Here is a 16,826-nt window from a genome sequence, read left to right as displayed (position 1 = left end):
AACAGATGCTTTCTCTGTGGCCTCTTCTGTTGTGACTAGGGGAGACAAAGGTCATGTTTGAGTAGGCCTGGTCCACCCGTCCCACCCGCTAGAACCGGGCCTGCCCTATCAGAATGCCACTGATAAAAGAAGTGCGAGGCCCTGCAATGTCACCCCAAATAAATGGGGCCAAAGTTGTTCTGCCCACCAGTTGGCAGATGGGGCAATTACCCCTGATCCACACCCCGGGGGCAGAAAGTTTACTAGATACCATGGAATTTAAAAAAACAAATAATAGTGGGGTGGTGGCTACCAACCAGTATGGGCCTGGTTATGCCCCCACCCCAACAGAAGGGGGTGACAGGCTTTCAGCTCTCCCCCTGCACACTAAAACATCTTATCCCACGGCAAGCAAGAGGACATTTTATTATTCTGGGTTTTGGTTTTACATTTGGGCCATGAGAGCTTGGTAACTCTCAAAATCGTCCCACTTAGAATGGTGAGGGCTGCACTTTTTTGACATTGGGACGCTGCTATGTAGAAAAATCCACAAGACCTAGACACATATGAAAACTAAACATCTGGTTGATTCCAGGGTGGTGTGCTTCACATGCACCCTGCACCATTTTCTTACCCACAATGAGCTGCAAACCTCCAACTTTGCTGGAAATCACACATTTTTCCCACATTTTTGTGATGGAACCTTCCAGAATCTGCAGGAATCCACAAAATTCCTACCACCCAACATTGTCTCATCTATACCGATAAAAACTCTGCGGCACTTGTCAGCCTAAAAATATTTTTTCCAACTGCCCTTTTGTACCCGCTCTGGTTCCCCCTCAATTTCAACATGTTTTTGGCTCTTCCCTGTCACAGGCGCTTGGCCCATCTACACAAGTGAGGTATAATTTTTACCAGGAGACTGAGGGGAACATTGGGTAGTAGGAAATTTGTCCTGGTGCGATGATCCCAAACAGAAATGTGGGGAAAAGGTGATTTGTTAGCTAAATTTGAGGTTTGCTAAGGATTCTGGGTAAGAAAACATTGGGGGATCCACGCAAGTCACTCCTCCCTGGACTCCCTCGGGTGTCTTGTTTTCAGAAATGTCTGGGTTTGGTAGGTTTCCCTAGATGGCTGCTGAGTCCAGGACCAAAATCGCAGATGCTCCCCGCAAAAACAGGTAGTTTTGTATTTGATCATTTTGATGTGACCAGATAGTGTTTTGTGGTATTTCCTTTCGTGAGCACTAGGCCTAACCACACAAGCAAGGTAACATTTTTATCGGGAGTCTTGGGGGAATGCTGGGTGGTCCTCTCAGATCCCAGAACTTTCTGTCACCAAAAGGAGAGGGAAAAGTGTTTTTTTGGCCAAATTTTGAGGTTTACAAAGGATTCTGGGTAACAGAACCTGGTGAGAGCCCCACAAGTCACCTCATCTTAGATTCCCCTAGGTGTTTATTTTTAAAAAATGCACAGGTTTGGTAGGTTTCTCTAGGTGCCGGATGAGCTAGAGGCCAAAATCCACAGCTAGGCACTTTGCAAAAAACATGTCAGATTTCAATGTACAAATGTGATGTGTCTATGTTGTGTTTCCTGTCACGAGCATTAGGCCTACCCACACAAGTGAGGTACCATTTTTATCGGGAGACTTGGGGAAACACAGAAAAGCAAAACAAGTGTTATTGCCCCTTGTCTTTCTCTACATTTTTTCCTTCCAAATGATAAGACAGTGTGTAAAAAAGAAGTTTATTTGAGAAATGCCCTGTAATTCACATGCTAGTATGGGCACCCTGGAATTCAGAGATGTGCAAATAACCACTGCTTGTCATCACCTTCTCTTGTGCCCATTTTGGAAAAACAAAGGTTTTCTTGATACCTATTTTTCACTACTTATATTTCAGCAAAGGAATTGCTGTATACCCGGTATAGAATGAAAACCCATTGCAAGGCGCAGCTCATTTATTGGCTCTGGGTACCTAGGGTTCTTGATGAACCTACAGGCCCTATATATCCAGGCAACCAGAAGAGTCCAGCAGACGTAACGGTATATTGCTTTCAAAAATCTGACATCGCAGGAAAAAGTTACAGAGTAAAACATGGAGAAGAATGGCTGATTCTTGACCTCAATTTCAATATTTGTTTATTTCAGCAGTTATTTTCTGTAGGAAACACTTGTAGGATCTACACAAATTACCGCTTGCTGAATTAATAATTTGTTCTACTTTTCAGAAATGGTTAGCTGTCTGGGATCCCGCATTGGTTTCACACCCATTTCTGTCACTAACTGGAAGGAGGCTTAAAGCACAAAAAAATTTAAAAATGGGGTATGTCCAAGTAAAATGACAAAATTGCTTGAAAATTTGGGTTTTCTGATTCAAGTCTGCCTGTTCCTGAAAGCTGGGAAGATGGTGATTTTAGCACTGCAAACCCTTTGAGGATGCCATTTCAGGGAAAAAACCACAAGCCTTCTTCTGCAGCCCTTTTCCCCATTATTTTTTTAAAACAAAATTTTTGCTGTATTTTGGCTAATTTCTTGGTCTCCTTCAGGGGAACCCACAAAGTCTGGGTACCTCTGGAATCCCTAGGATGTTGGAAAAATAGGAGGCAAATTTGGCGTGGATAGCTTATGTGGACAAAAAGTTATGAGGGCCTAAGCGCGAACTGTCCCAAACAGGCATCTGAGGGGGAAAAGGCCTGGCAGCAAAGGGGTTAAAGGACGAGCGATCTCACATTCGACACCGGGACATTTTGGCACTCGAGAACCACGCATGTGTGCAGAGGATGCACTCTGACACAACCATCTACCATATGAGCATATAACAATGCAAGCATATAACAATGCAAACTAGAATATTGCCCGGATTTCGCCGGGTATCTACTTACAGGTCGGGGTTGGCCTCGTGTATAAAGTTCCACTTGATGCCAACGGGTAGCCTTTTATTTTTACCCTCGTCTTGCAAGTTGGTATCCATGGGGACCCCGTTTTTGTCGGCGTCTTTTGCATTCCTGTTCTCGTGTAGGTTGCGGAAACTGTCCTCGTCGTGAACTTCTAGTCGAAGAGGGCGCCCCTTGTTCTTTAGGGGTGTCGATGGCCCATCCGAGTCGGAGTCTGAGTCCGAAGAGTTGCTCATCTTTGCTGCGAGCTTCTCTCAGGCTTCGGAAGAAGGTGGTCCACGAAGAGTCGAGGTACTTCAGATCCCTCACTTGTGGCGTGACCTGCAGGGAGGCAGAAATAGAGACAAGTGAGTCTATGGCAGAGGCAGCGAAAGAGGCACCTAAGTCTAGGGTGCTGGCACTCAGGAAGCCGAGGGTGGGCCCCTTCCTACTTGCAGGCGCGGCGGTGGAGAGTCCGTGATAAGGAACCGAGACAACTCAAACTGTGGTTAGACCACATGACCCGGCTTCTCCTCTTCCCCTTCCCGTTCAATACTGTTTCTGTTTCTCTGTCACTGCTTGTAGGCACCCAGCATCGAACTACATTACAAGGGCTGCCGAAATCACCACTCGTCCTCCATGCATGGCCTCTGGTATTACCCTTGTTTTCCTTTCGTTAATGTACGACCGTCTTTGCCCATGTCTTTTTTTAGTCTGGCCTACAGACAACTTTAACTTATGTTGTAGCACACAACATACATACATGACTTACACGTAAAGAGTATACAGAAATAGAAAGGTGCTTTGGGACCGCCAGTGCCAGCCACTGGTTACTGTGGTTCATCTAGGAGATAAATAACTGTCTTTAAGTATCTTCTATGGCTTTAAGTATCTTCCATGGCTTTAAGTATCTTCCATTACAGTTTGTATCATCTCATGGCAGTTCGCGGATATTAAGCGTTTTAACATACATTGGTAAAGCCATTAGATCTGGCTTGTATTTTGACACCTGATTATAGCTATAAAAACAAAGTAAAACTCATTGCTTTCTGTATGGAATGCGTCGATGGTGCAAAGAGTTTAATGTGTGCTGTTTCAGTGTACCTTTGAGATGTGAAATAGTCCTTCATGCATTCCAAAGCAAGCAGGAGGTGAGAGAGAATGACTCTTCTGGACGGTGACAAAGTCCACTCTATGGCTCTAATTACGAATGGATCAATCAATTACGATATGTGTGGTGACTCCTGTCACTGCACATGTCTCAGTTAGTGGTCTTATGGTAAATATTGACAGATTATGGTGGTCATTCTGACCCTGGCGGTCTTTGACCGCCAGGGCGGAGGACCGCGGGAGCACCGCCGACAGGCCGGCGGTGCTCCAATGGGGATTCCGACCGCGGCGGTAAAGCCGCGGTCGGACCGGCACCACTGGCGGGCTCCCGCCAGTGTACCGCCGCCCCATTGAATCCTCCACGGCGGCGCAGCTTGCTGCACCGCCGCGGGGATTCCGACCCCCCCTACCGCCATCCAGATCCCGGCGGTCGGACCGCCGGGATCCGGATGGCGGTAGGGGGGGTCGCGGGGCCCCTGGGGGCCCCTGCAGTGCCCATGCCACTGGCATGGGCATTGCAGGGGCCCCCGTAAGAGGGCCCCTACATGTATTTCACTGTCTGCTGCGCAGACAGTGAAATACGCGACGGGTGCAACTGCACCCGTCGCACAGCTTCCACTCCGCCGGCTCGATTCCGAGCCGGCTTCATCGTGGAAGCCTCTTTCCCGCTGGGCTGGCTGGCGGTCTGAAGGCGACCGCCCGCCAGCCCAGCGGGAAAGTCAGAATGACCGCCGCGGTCTTTCGACCGCGGAACGGTAATCTGACGGCGGGACTTTGGCGGGCGGCCTCCGCCGCCCGCCAAGGTCAGAATGAGGGCCTATGTCTGCTGATACTTATCAGGAGGAAACATCTGGTATTTACCAGACCATGCAGCTCATAGGTCCTGATTTAGAGTTCGGTGGAGGGGTTACTCCATCCAGCAGTTACAGATATCCCGCCCACTGATTTCAAGTGCCATTGAGTATAATGCACTTGTAATACGGAAGACAGGATATCCATCACCCTTGTGACGGAGTTTCCCGACCTCTGAACTGTAAATCAGGGCCTAATGCCTTTAATTTGAGCAGCTGGCTGCAGGTGGGGCCCACTGGCACTTATTTTTAGGGAACAACACGTATTTTTCCTCATCAGACGTTTATCCAGACCAAGTGAAAGAAATAAACAAAAGGAGGAAAGAAGGAATACTAGAAAGATGTGAAAACAGTGAAAATGTGAAAAGGCAGGGATGGATAAATAAGGACCTGCAAGATTGAGATAATGAGGTAGCGAGTGTCTGGTGGTGAATGAAAGAGACATGAGGTGGAATCAAGATTACGCAGCCATGGTATTCAGCACCTCCAGCTTTCCATAGGGTGGGCTCTGTGCGAGTTTGAGCTAATCCTTGGGCCCCAGCACTTATTGTTTTACAAATTAAACACTTCATAAGCACTAAAATCCGCATATTACTCCCCAAGAATCATAATTGGCTGGTATTTATTGCACCTGATGATTTCTGATTCAGCGAAGTCTGATTTTATGAGATGCAAAACATTTCAGACCATCTACTGGGTCGCTGGTAATGAGGGCCTAAGTATATTTTAAAGAAATGCTAATATTAGGTTATGCATCAGTGTGCTGTCCAGCCCTACATAAAAAGTAATTCACATCTATGTTGCCTTTACTGTCTTTATGTATTTATTTATTTATTTTCTAGAGAGCTCTTCCGTCACATTCACTCTGCACTTCCATTGCTCTCCGGTGCTTTAACACCCCCCCTCCCCCCCAACTCCACAATTTTAGATGCATGGCTGTCTGTGGCCACTTTTATGCCCATATCTTGACCTCAGGGATGTGGCCACTACTAGCAAATGGGTCACCAGGTTCTCTCCCACCTAATGATGACTTCTTGTGAAGTGTTGCATCTAGCTAACCTAGAATGTACCTTTCTGCCCACTTCCAACATGGCACAATCCTTCTCTGGTGTGTGGAGCTCCCTAGCTCAGCCCAGAGGTTGGCTGTCTGGGGGCTACACACCCACGGCTGTCCCAAACACAGTAGCTCCTGTGCAACTGTAAACTGTTACAGGAAACTCGGGGCAAAAAGGTGGCAACTGGAGCAAGAAGTTGGGTTTAATGCAACCAATCCTTTAATACCTTGAAGTATCATAGTTGCTAGCTCCATTTGGGAGCTAGTACTGCTGAGATGTCAGCATCTAATTGTGTACTCGCCAATGGAGCTCTTAATCTTTCAAAAGTGAAAACAACAATGTTTTTTTTTTTTACTGTAAGGACATACAAAGCTACACAAAATACTCCATCTTTTTAATATAATGCACTGCACCAGGCCTTTAGGGTTCAGGAGACCTGCCATAGGTGTGATATATAAATATTAAAAAGGAAGGTTTTAAATGGGAAAGCCGAGTTAGCAGCTTAAAACTGCTCTACCAGCCAGCAAAGGCGGGCTGGGAGTCATGATTTGCTGTGTCACACTCTTGGTGGCACAATAAGTGCTGAAATCCACGATGTACACCTTATGGTACAGGCCCTGGGTATCTTTAGCACCATGTACTAGGGTCTAATAGGTAAGTTAACTTATGCCAGTTGTGGGTGAGATAATTAGAAATATATCTTTTAAAGGATCAGAGCACTGGCGCTGAGGCCTGTTTGGCAGGATGCTGTACACTTAGAGTGCCAAAAAAACAGCAGCATCAGTCCTAAAACCAGGGGGTGATCATGCAAAAAGCGGTATTTCCTTAAAAGTGTGTACCAATCATGCATCACTAGATGTTGAGCAATCTAATGAATTTGGGTATGGAGTAAACATATGCACTTTCTAATACTCCCACAATTATGACTTTAGTGGTAAAGGCAATGTGCATCACTCTAAATTTTTAATTACCCATAATGTCTAGTGATTGTGAGAGTTTTTACAAAGATGTTTTTATGGACACTCAGGAAAGGAAAATAAAAGGTCTGTGAGAAAAAATAGATAATTACAAATATCTTACCATCCTCTGTTCCCACACTTCTACCTATTGAAACAGGATTTGCCATGTGTGAGTGGGTCTATTATATGGAACAGGAAGGGACCTAAATCATGACCATGGCTTGCATGATTCACCAGTTTAAAGCTGAATCGAGGTAGATAAGCTTCAGTTTTTTGGGCCCGTGCCATAACTCAAGAGACCCCTAACAAATCCTTTTCTTAGTCAGAATCCACTGCAAACTCAAATATTGGGTATAAATATAATTTCCTCATATTTCTGTGCCAGAAAACTCCTGACTATATAGGGGATGGAAAAAGACTTACAGTAGAGTGTTCCAATACATCTCCCAATTAAAAAAAGATGGGTGCCCCTAGTGCACAAGATAGAAAAGGAACTAAAAGCCACCATGCCTAGGGTGATATTAAGGAAAAAAAGATAAGCCTCTAAAACCCATGCATTCTTAGGGATGAGGATCCTCTGGCACTTGGAACCCTAATGTCTCCAGGCATTTCTGAAAATTAGACACCCAGGGGAATCAATAGAGATGCTGTCTGTATGGATGCCATTTCTTTCTTCTACCCAGAAAGTCCCATAATTGTGAAATAACAGCAAACTTTGCAAGCCTAGGCCCTCTTTATGACATTGGTGGCAAATGCCGCCTCCCCCCATGGTGCCGGCCGCCAAGATACCATCGCTGTGGCTACCGGCCGTCCACCTCATTATGACCGTAGGCGGATTACCGCCAGAAGGCTGGTGGAATTCCGTCAACGGTCATGGCGGCGGACGGCGGTAAGGTGGCGCTGCTGCCAGCAGTAGCTCCACGCCTGCAGAAGGCCGCCTACCATGTCTTGACCCATGATACGGCCTGGCAGTGTTCTGATGACGGACGCTACTGCTGGCAGCAGCACAGCGTCCCATCTCTGGCCGGAGGTACCCCTGCAAGCAAGTAAGTCGGGTCCTCTGACAGGAGAGGGGGGTGGGGGTATTGTGTGTGGGGGTGTGTGACTGCATTTGTATGCATGCATGTGTGTGTGATGCATGTGTGCATGAGTGTGTGTGTGTACATGCATGTTGTGTCGTGTGTTAGCGTGTGTGCCTGGATGTATGTTCGTGAGTGTTGCTGTGAGTGTGTATGAATGTGTGTATGCATGGGTGAATTTGTGTATGTGTGTGTGTATGTATGTGCGTTTATGTGTGGATATTGGAGGGTCAGGAGTGGGAGGGGTGGCTGGGGTAGGACTCTAGGGAGGGGGGGAGGGCGTAGGAGATGCCTATCAGTGCCAGGGAAAGAATTCCCTGGCACTGATAGTGCCTACCGCCATGGTTTTCGTGGTGATACAGAAACCACAGAAACCATGGCGGTGGGCGGGGTCAAAATTCAATGGGCGGCCTAGTAATGACTGCCAGGCTGGAGACTGCAGTCTCCAGTCCGGCGGTCGTTACCACTGTGGCGGTCGGTGTGTGAACTTGGCGGTTTGGCTTTGGCCAAACCGCCAATGTTATAATAGTGGTGGTAGGTACCGCCGGCCTGTTGGTGGTAATATCACCATTATTACACCAACTGCCGGGGTCGTAATGGCCCCCTTAATTTTCATAATTTTGTGAAATTGACAAACACAATTTTGGACATCCCTGGCCTTTCCTCAAGTGTGATAGGAGAGGTTGGGGCCCATGTCAAGAGTTGCCACACCAAACTCTCTATATTGTTTTGATTTGTCAGATAAAATCCTCTATGTCTGGTGGGACTTTTAATTTGAAGGGGCAGATTGGGGTACACCTCTCAGCCTGTCCTCCACATGTTATTAGGCTGTTATTTCCAGTCTAAGTCTACTTCCCCAGGACAGATGGAAGGCTTGCAGCACCACTGACATGGGGAGGTTTTGTTCCTGCTGCCGGATTTGTTACTGGGAGTCGGTTTATCCTTGAGCTGGGGGACACTATGTTTTGCAAATTGTTATGGGATTAAAAGCCAATACTGCAGAGTTCCTTTTATATCCCATATTTTTCAGGTACTAATAAAAATGTCATGATAACACGAGTGATTATTGTTCCTGCTGGAGAGGGATCAGAGTTTTGTCTAGTGGCAGTTTTGACTCAACTAAATTAGCATTAAGGGTTAACAAGCCTGCTGCAAAGAACATATAACATGCAGATAACAAAACTGTATTTTATGTGGATATTCATGGTACCTGTTAGAAAGGTATTTTTTCTCAACCTTACATTATCCTATGTTTGGTAAAAAGGTTTTTTTTGGGTAGAAATAAGTTATTATTAGTAAAGCCAACCCTAATTACGGTGTTATGTTTTGAATCCTGAGTTTGTGCCTCTTCAGACCAAGCACTCTTTAAAAAAGTCTACTAGCGTAGATGACATTTGAATTCTACACATTGTAGTCACCTTTGTCTTATGTAACATTTTTCTATACATTGATTTACACACATATAATCCATTGTCTCAATGTTTGTGTGATGTAAAGTGCACCTACACCATACACTGGTAAGAGAGGTACTATAAAATAAATGGAAAACATGTGGGAGTGGGGCTATGAAGAGATTAGGAGCACTGTAATAGAGTAATAGTGAAGGAATCTGTGGAGGAGGTCATTGGGGGGCACCCAAAAATATTATTGTTGCTTCTGGTGGCACCAGCGCTAAAGCTGGCCCTGTTGTGCTGCTTGTCGGGATGGAGTATGCTAACATCCCTCAAAATGGTCTTTCGCTGTGTTCTCAGCTCTTGGCTACACTTAACAGTGAATGTGTGCACTTATTTTATATTTAAATTCATGTTTCATATCTTATTATTTGTGTTCTCTATAAGAATGTCTGTGTGTATTACTGGGTATCCTGGTGCACTGTAAGGTCATCATTTACTATGCTTTAAAAGCAAATGCAATTGGACATATAATGAAAAACGTGCTGTAGAATGCACCATTTTTGCAACTGTTCCAAAATTTTCTTGGGGGAGAACACCCCCGACTTGTAGTGGTCAGGCGTGGTCGCTGCGCTCACTTGCAATGACCTGTGCGGGGGTGGTCTTACAAAATTTTCCAGGGCTGCTTTGATTTCCTAGTCCGGCCCTGATGTCCCCACTCCGTATGTTTCTTTACATATTACAAATATTTACCCATGTTTAGTAATCCTCTCAGCCTTCTGGGGGAGGCGGAAGATTGGAGGTTGTACTGCCATTTGTTAAATTTTGTTTTGACCAATGACTTTGTGTTTCACCACTGCGCATATTAGTTGCTCAATGTTCACCAGTAGCACATGGTATGTTTTGTTCAGTTTAGCCGCCTATGGGCTTTGACATTGCATTAGTCATTACATTCTGTATTCTGCCTATTGGCTTTGACATGCTGTATCCAGTCTAGCCGCCTATTGGCTTTGACATTGCATGCCTATTGACTTTGACATCATGTAATCAATTTAGCTGCCTATTGACTTTGACATGCTATTAGATATTCTGCCTATTGGCTTTGACATGATATTATATATTGCATTTTATATTCAGCTTAACTGCCTATTGGCTTTGACATGATATTATACATTGCATTTTGTATTCAGCTCTGCTGCCTATTGGCTTTGACATGATATTATACATTGCATTTTGTATTCAGCTCAGCTGCCTATGGGCTTTGACATGATATAAGACATTGCATTTTGTATTCAGCTTAGATGCTTATTGGCTTTGACATGACACTAGACATTGCATTTGATATCTAGGTTAGCTGCCTATTGCCTTTAACGTGGAGTTAGACATTGCAGTTGAGAATCCAAGCTGTATTTTTCCAAGCTGTGTTTTTGCACCAGAGAACCAAGATGTTTTTCTCACAATAGACTAGACATGATAAGAGAGAGTACATGGGTGTTGTTTTCTTCGCTTGAGCTTGGGAACAGGAGTAGTCTTGGAGACCTGGCCAGTCTCCAAAAGGCTTGCTCAGTTTCCCGGGTCTGAGAGGAGGGGGCACACCTTTGTAACGAATGTAACAGGCTGCAGAGAGTCAGATTCAAATCTGCCGGACCTCGTGCTGGAGCTTGGCGCAGGCTGCCAGCAATCCCGTGTGGGTAGATGAATCTCTCTTTCTCGTGGCCGACAGGGGTCATCAGCTTGCAGACCTTAGAAAGATGAAGCTGTAGATAGTTCCCACACGGTGAAGTATTTGTTTTGCTTTGCATTCAATATCTTATAAATATAACCTGCTGTGTATATTGCAAACTGATATATTTTGTTTGATTAACGCGGACTTGAAAGCTACTAATTCGTCATTCATGAATATTGTGGTTGGGGAAGAATTAACAACAATAAAAGTCTTCTTTGACCTCAGAAGTGCATTTCTGTTGTGTTATGTTAGTGCTTAGAAACTAGATAAGAGGAAAGCACTACAATTGGTACCAGGAGTCGTGGGGTCGGTCATTAAGAGGTGATTAAGAGGGTGTTGACGAGTTGGTAGATTTCTAAGTGCACACTTTAAAAGTGTAATTGTTTTTGTTGTTTGGAGAATTACAGAAATTGTTTTTTTGGGAGAATCACAGTAGCACGGCAGACCATGTCTGGGAATGCATGTATTGGTAAACTGCCTGATGGTGCTACGAAAAACTGTGAATTGTTTTCTGTTTGGGGAATTACAGAAGAAAATGCATGTGTAGCTAAAATGCCTGATAATGTTTTGAGAAATAATTTCTGTTGTACATATGTAGAAAACGTGTGTTTTGGAAGTAATGATGACAGAAAGGTCTGGATACCTTTATCTGCTTACAGAGAAATGCAGGAGAAATGTAGGAAGTTGGAACATGAAAATAGGAATTTACGTGAGCAAATTAGCCAGGATACAATAATTCAAAATAATGCTGAAAGTTATAAAAATGAAGAATCTTTCTTGTCCCATTCCAGTAATGAGGGGGTTAAGACAGCTCCGAGCTGCACTGAGTTTTCGTGTGAGCCAGGGTTTTTGGCAGACAAAATGCATTCCTTAACTGATAACAGGGACGAGAGAGACCAGAATGTGATTTACGAGTTGCAAAATGCACAAGTAAAACGAAGGATTTTAGAGCAAGACACCCCGAGTTTCATTAGCTTGTTTGATTTTTGGAAAAAGAATAGCCCTCATTTGAGTGAAATCCTAACACTTTTGTATATGGTCACTGTGAAAAATTATATGCAGCTGCGCGCTTGTGATTTGGCAAATGAAATAATGCAGACTTTAGGTTTTTGCGCAGTGCAAGAAGCAAATACTTATGTACATGTAATTCAAGAACAAGGAAAGAAAATAGTGCCCCTAGCTAGAATCATACAATGGATCTGGTACTTGCAAGACAGGGCTAGAGTACCACAGGTAAAAGAGTTATCAATGAAGTTGAATGCACCATTTGAATTCGTGTCCACTGAAGATAAAAAGCATGTTTGTTTTACTAATGATTCATTGACTGAAATGTTGTTTTCTGGCACCGTAAAAGGAACAGCGTTGTATAATGTGTGTCAGATTTTAAAGCAAGAGCTACGTGAGATGTGTCATTTTTACGCTGATTTTTGGTTCATTGCTAATGTTTTAGCACCTAACTGGTTCAATTACCTTGCAGATGTTAATGAGAAAAATTCAGAGAGAGAAGTGTACACCCAGAATTCTGCCTTAGTGGGGATGGCTAAGTGGGTGCCCCAGAAATGTGAACAGCTGAGAGAAAAAGCCAATTACAGGTGGGCAGAGATGAGAGAGATGCACATTCCCCTAGATTTGATAAAAACTGTGCAGCACGCACAAAAGCAATCTGTCATGCAAGCAGTCACAGAGCAGTTGGGGAGAGGAAAGTTACCAGGACAGGAATGGCAAAGTGATCAGGTTTTAGGGAGAGTGATTGCTGCAAATTACCAAGGAAAAATCGAAATTATGCTGATACCTAGAAAAGAATCTGATTCATTCATACAAACTGGAGACAGAATGGCCCAAATTGACAAAAATGCAGTGAATGGAGGTTTGGTAAAGAATGAGTCTGCCCCAGCCCTTCTGACAGTGCAAGAAAAGGGAAGCTGTGGCGCAGCAGATAAAAACCTCAGTACTGATGTGTGGGCTGAAGCCCCAAGTGATCCTCCAGAACCTGCCGTGAATATAACAAAGGGCCCCAAAAACGTCCTGCTGATTATAAAACAGGGAAAGAAAGAGGAAGGGTGCAGTTTAAATGAAAAATGTTATTTGCAAGAAAAGTCATACTTGTTTCTTTTGCAGATCCTACCACGTTTCGCCACTGTCCCTGAGTGTGCTGTGTGGTCCCCCTTCCGGTGTGTGCGTGTGGGGTCGGGGAAGGGACCGAATCCCCAACCTGAACCTGGCTGAGTAAAGTGCCAGCACCATGGATCCATTTTGCGCAAACTGCGCCTTCGGTTCAAGTTCAACTTGTTTGATTGCATTCTTCCACTGGAACTAAGCTGTGTTTTTTTTTTTTTCCCTCTCGTATGGAACTCTGACTTTTGCTTATCTTCCAGCAAACCTTTCAGGTGGACCGTGCATCTTTACATGAGTAGTACTCATGCCACATCAAATTGCTAACACTGTTGAATTAGAGACTCATTCAGAGTATAAAAATTGCCCAGTCTTTTCTATGTAGATGTATCTGATGTGAAAGGTTATGAGATCAATGTGTTAATTCACTTCTATTGCTTTACAGGGATTGCTTTGATCTGATGTTTTTTGTTTTTGTTTGAAACAAGAGATATGTGAAACAAAAATTCATTGGTCAAAGGGCGGAATGTACTGCCATTTGTTAAATTTTGTTTTGACCAATGACTTTGTGTTTCACCACTGCGCATATTAGTTGCTCAATGTTCACCAGTAGCACATGGTATGTTTTGTTCAGTTTAGCCGCCTATGGGCTTTGACATTGCATTAGTCATTACATTCTGTATTCTGCCTATTGGCTTTGACATGCTGTATCCAGTCTAGCCGCCTATTGGCTTTGACATTGCATGCCTATTGACTTTGACATGATGTATTCAATTTAGCTGCCTATTGACTTTGACATGCTATTAGATATTCTGCCTATTGGCTTTGACATGATATTATATATTGCATTTTATATTCAGCTTAACTGCCTATTGGCTTTGACATGATATTATACATTGCATTTTGTATTCAGCTCCGCTGCCTATTGGCTTTGACATGATATTAGACATTGTATTTTGTATTCAGCTCAGCTGCCTATGGGCTTTGACATGATATAAGACATTGCATTTTGTATTCAGCTTAGATGCTTATTGGCTTTGACATGACACTAGACATTGCATTTGATATCTAGGTTAGCTGCCTATTGCCTTTAACGTGGAGTTAGACATTGCAGTTGAGAATCCAAGCTGTATTTTTCCAAGCTGTGTTTTTGCACCAGAGAACCAAGATGTTTTTCTCACAGTAGACTAGACATGATAAGAGAGAGTACATGGGTGTTGTTTTCTTCGCTTGAGCTTGGGAACAGGAGTAGTCTTGGAGATCTGGCCAGTCTCCAAAAGGCTTGCTCAGTTTCCCGGGTCTGAGAGGAGGGGGCACACCTTTGTAACGAATGTAACAGGCTGCAGAGAGTCAGATTCGAATCTGCCGGACCTCGTGCTGGAGCTTGGCGCAGGCTGCCAGCAATCCCGTGTGGGTAGATGAATCTCTCTTTCTCGCGGCTGACAGGGGTCATCAGCTTGCAGACCTTAGAAAGATGAAGCTGTAGATAGTTCCCACACGGTGAAGTATTTGTTTTGCTTTGCATTCAATATCTTATAAATATAACCTGCTGTGTATATTGCAAACTGATATATTTTGTTTGATTAACGCGGACTTGAAAGCTACTAATTCGTCATTCATAAATATTGTGGTTGGGGAAGAATTAACAACAATAAAAGTCTTCTTTGACCTCAGAAGTGCATTTCTGTTGTGTTATGTTAGTGCTTAGAAACTAGATAAGAGGAAAGCACTACAGAGGTAAACTTTCCAATCCGCCCTCTGCAGGTACTTAGAGATGCCCCCTCATTTGGAGTAAGATGTGGCCTTTGATGATGAAGCTGCTGCTTCGATAAACCAATCCTTGATGGTCCAGTGGTGTTTTCAGCCATGTTGATACAGGCAGGTTGGGCTAAACCCACAGATATGCTCACACCCAACGGCTTTAGTGCTGGTTGCGCCCGGTGTAACAATCTTTTTTGGCACCCCCCCCCATGACCTGATCCACAGATTACCTCACTACCACCCCTCAATAGTGTCCCTCATCTCTCTATACCCCTCCCTCAGGTGCATTCATTTGTTTTAAAGCACTGATAAAGGCTGACTTTCCTAATCCACTCAGCTATCCACATAAAATACACATCTGTTCTTTGCAGGAGGCATATTAACCCTCTGTGCTACTCAGTCAAAACTCCCACTAGACAAAACTCCAATCTCTCTCTCCAGCAGGAACATTAATCACAAGAGTTATCTTGACCATTTTATTGCTGCCTGAAAGTTGAACGTACAAGGACACTCTGCAGCAGGTGCTTTTAGATCGTAAGTTATTGCTAAACACAGTTCCCCGCCACTCCACCACGCCCTCTCACCTCCAAGGTCAGTGCCCGCACAGCCGGTTACACCGCCCGAAAGCCAGCCCTGCTTATACTGCTTAGGGCAGAGACCCGTTGCTTATGCTAAGAGCCACCTCGACCAAAAACATCTCCTGTGAGGCAATGGAGAATTCCTGCTAGGGTATAGTCCTGGCAATGCCCAAGTAAGCCCTGACAGCTTCTTGAGTCTCTTGACTGATATCAGCACATGGTGTGCACTGTGAATCATAAAAAATCAATACATGATTGCGGGGAGTAGAACCATTTCCACTCCCAGCCAGGGGTGGGGGCATGATGTTGGAAGCCCTCCACTGTACACACTGAGAGTTTTCCACCAGGATCAAGGATGTGACTTCCACATCCACCTTTCACTAGCAGTAGGTTATCTAGACCATCTGTTGGCCGTCTTTGAGGTGCTAGTCATGTTGTGTATTTTGTGGTATAGTCCATTGTATTCTAATGTGGTGAATGTGGCTGGGAGTTCAAGTAAAATCAGAATGTTTAGTAGCCCCTTATCTGCAATTTCAAGTGGATCGTCCCATACGTTTTTTACTGTAGTTTTTGGTCCATGTTTAGTTCTTAATCCAAACTGATCTATGCTGATGATGTTATAAACAGGGCTCCTTGCCTTATGGCATTAATTCTTTAAATATTTTATTTCGTATTTATTTTATGTTTATGTTGTTTCTCATTTTATCTGCATTTAGCCATTGTTATTTTGGATTTAGTGACAAAATTAATAAACAGTGTGCTTTTTGATATCCCAGTCTGATAATCTGCACTATCATTGAGTATCACTCGAAGGATTACCTGTTTTCTTTTTTTTCTATATTTAAACAAAATACAGAGAGAGAAATAAGTAGTTTTCTCTCTGTACCCAGGGCCGGTTTAGGGCAGTGCGAGCGGTGCGGCCGCACAGGGCGCTGACCTGGATTGGGGGTGCTGACCTCACGGGGGCACTGTGTTTAGCAATAACTTACTAAACTTGCGATTTAAAAGCACCTACTGAAAAGTTCCTTGTGCGTCCAACTTTGATTAAACAATTCAAATATCAAGATACCTCTTGTGATTAATGTTCCTGCCAGGGCAAGAGATGGGAGTTTTGTCCATAGGAAGCTTTGTCTCATCGTAAAGTAGCACAGAGGGTTAATATGCCTGCTGCAGAGAACAGAACTATATTTTCTGTGGATAGCTGAGTGGATTAGTAAAGCCAGCCTTTACAAGCACTTTAAAACAAAGTAATGTATGTGAAAGGAGTCTGTGGAGAGATGAGGGGCACATTTGCTGAGTGGTAGTGAGGGAATCCAAGGAGGTGGTCATGGAGTGGGGGCACGTAAAAAGAC

At 44.1% G+C, this 16,826-nt stretch overlaps 1 protein-coding gene across 1 annotated transcript in view; it reads right to left on the bottom strand.

Annotated features, from left to right (window-relative positions):
- The window catches only part of LOC138285857 (transient receptor potential cation channel subfamily V member 1-like), a 474,904-nt gene that overhangs the window by 341,476 nt on the left and 116,602 nt on the right, over positions 1-16,826 (bottom strand). Inside the window, exon 2 of the mRNA XM_069226333.1 lies at positions 2,862-3,194. Within this exon, the coding sequence (XP_069082434.1) occupies positions 2,862-3,109 (248 nt within the window). The 5' untranslated portion in view covers positions 3,110-3,194. The remainder of the gene's footprint in view (positions 1-2,861; positions 3,195-16,826) is intronic.

This window comes from Pleurodeles waltl, chromosome 3_1 (assembly GCF_031143425.1).
Source record: "Pleurodeles waltl isolate 20211129_DDA chromosome 3_1, aPleWal1.hap1.20221129, whole genome shotgun sequence".
NCBI classification, from domain to species: Eukaryota; Metazoa; Chordata; class Amphibia; order Caudata; family Salamandridae; genus Pleurodeles; species Pleurodeles waltl.
This window is presented reverse-complemented; position numbering and strand designations above follow the sequence as displayed.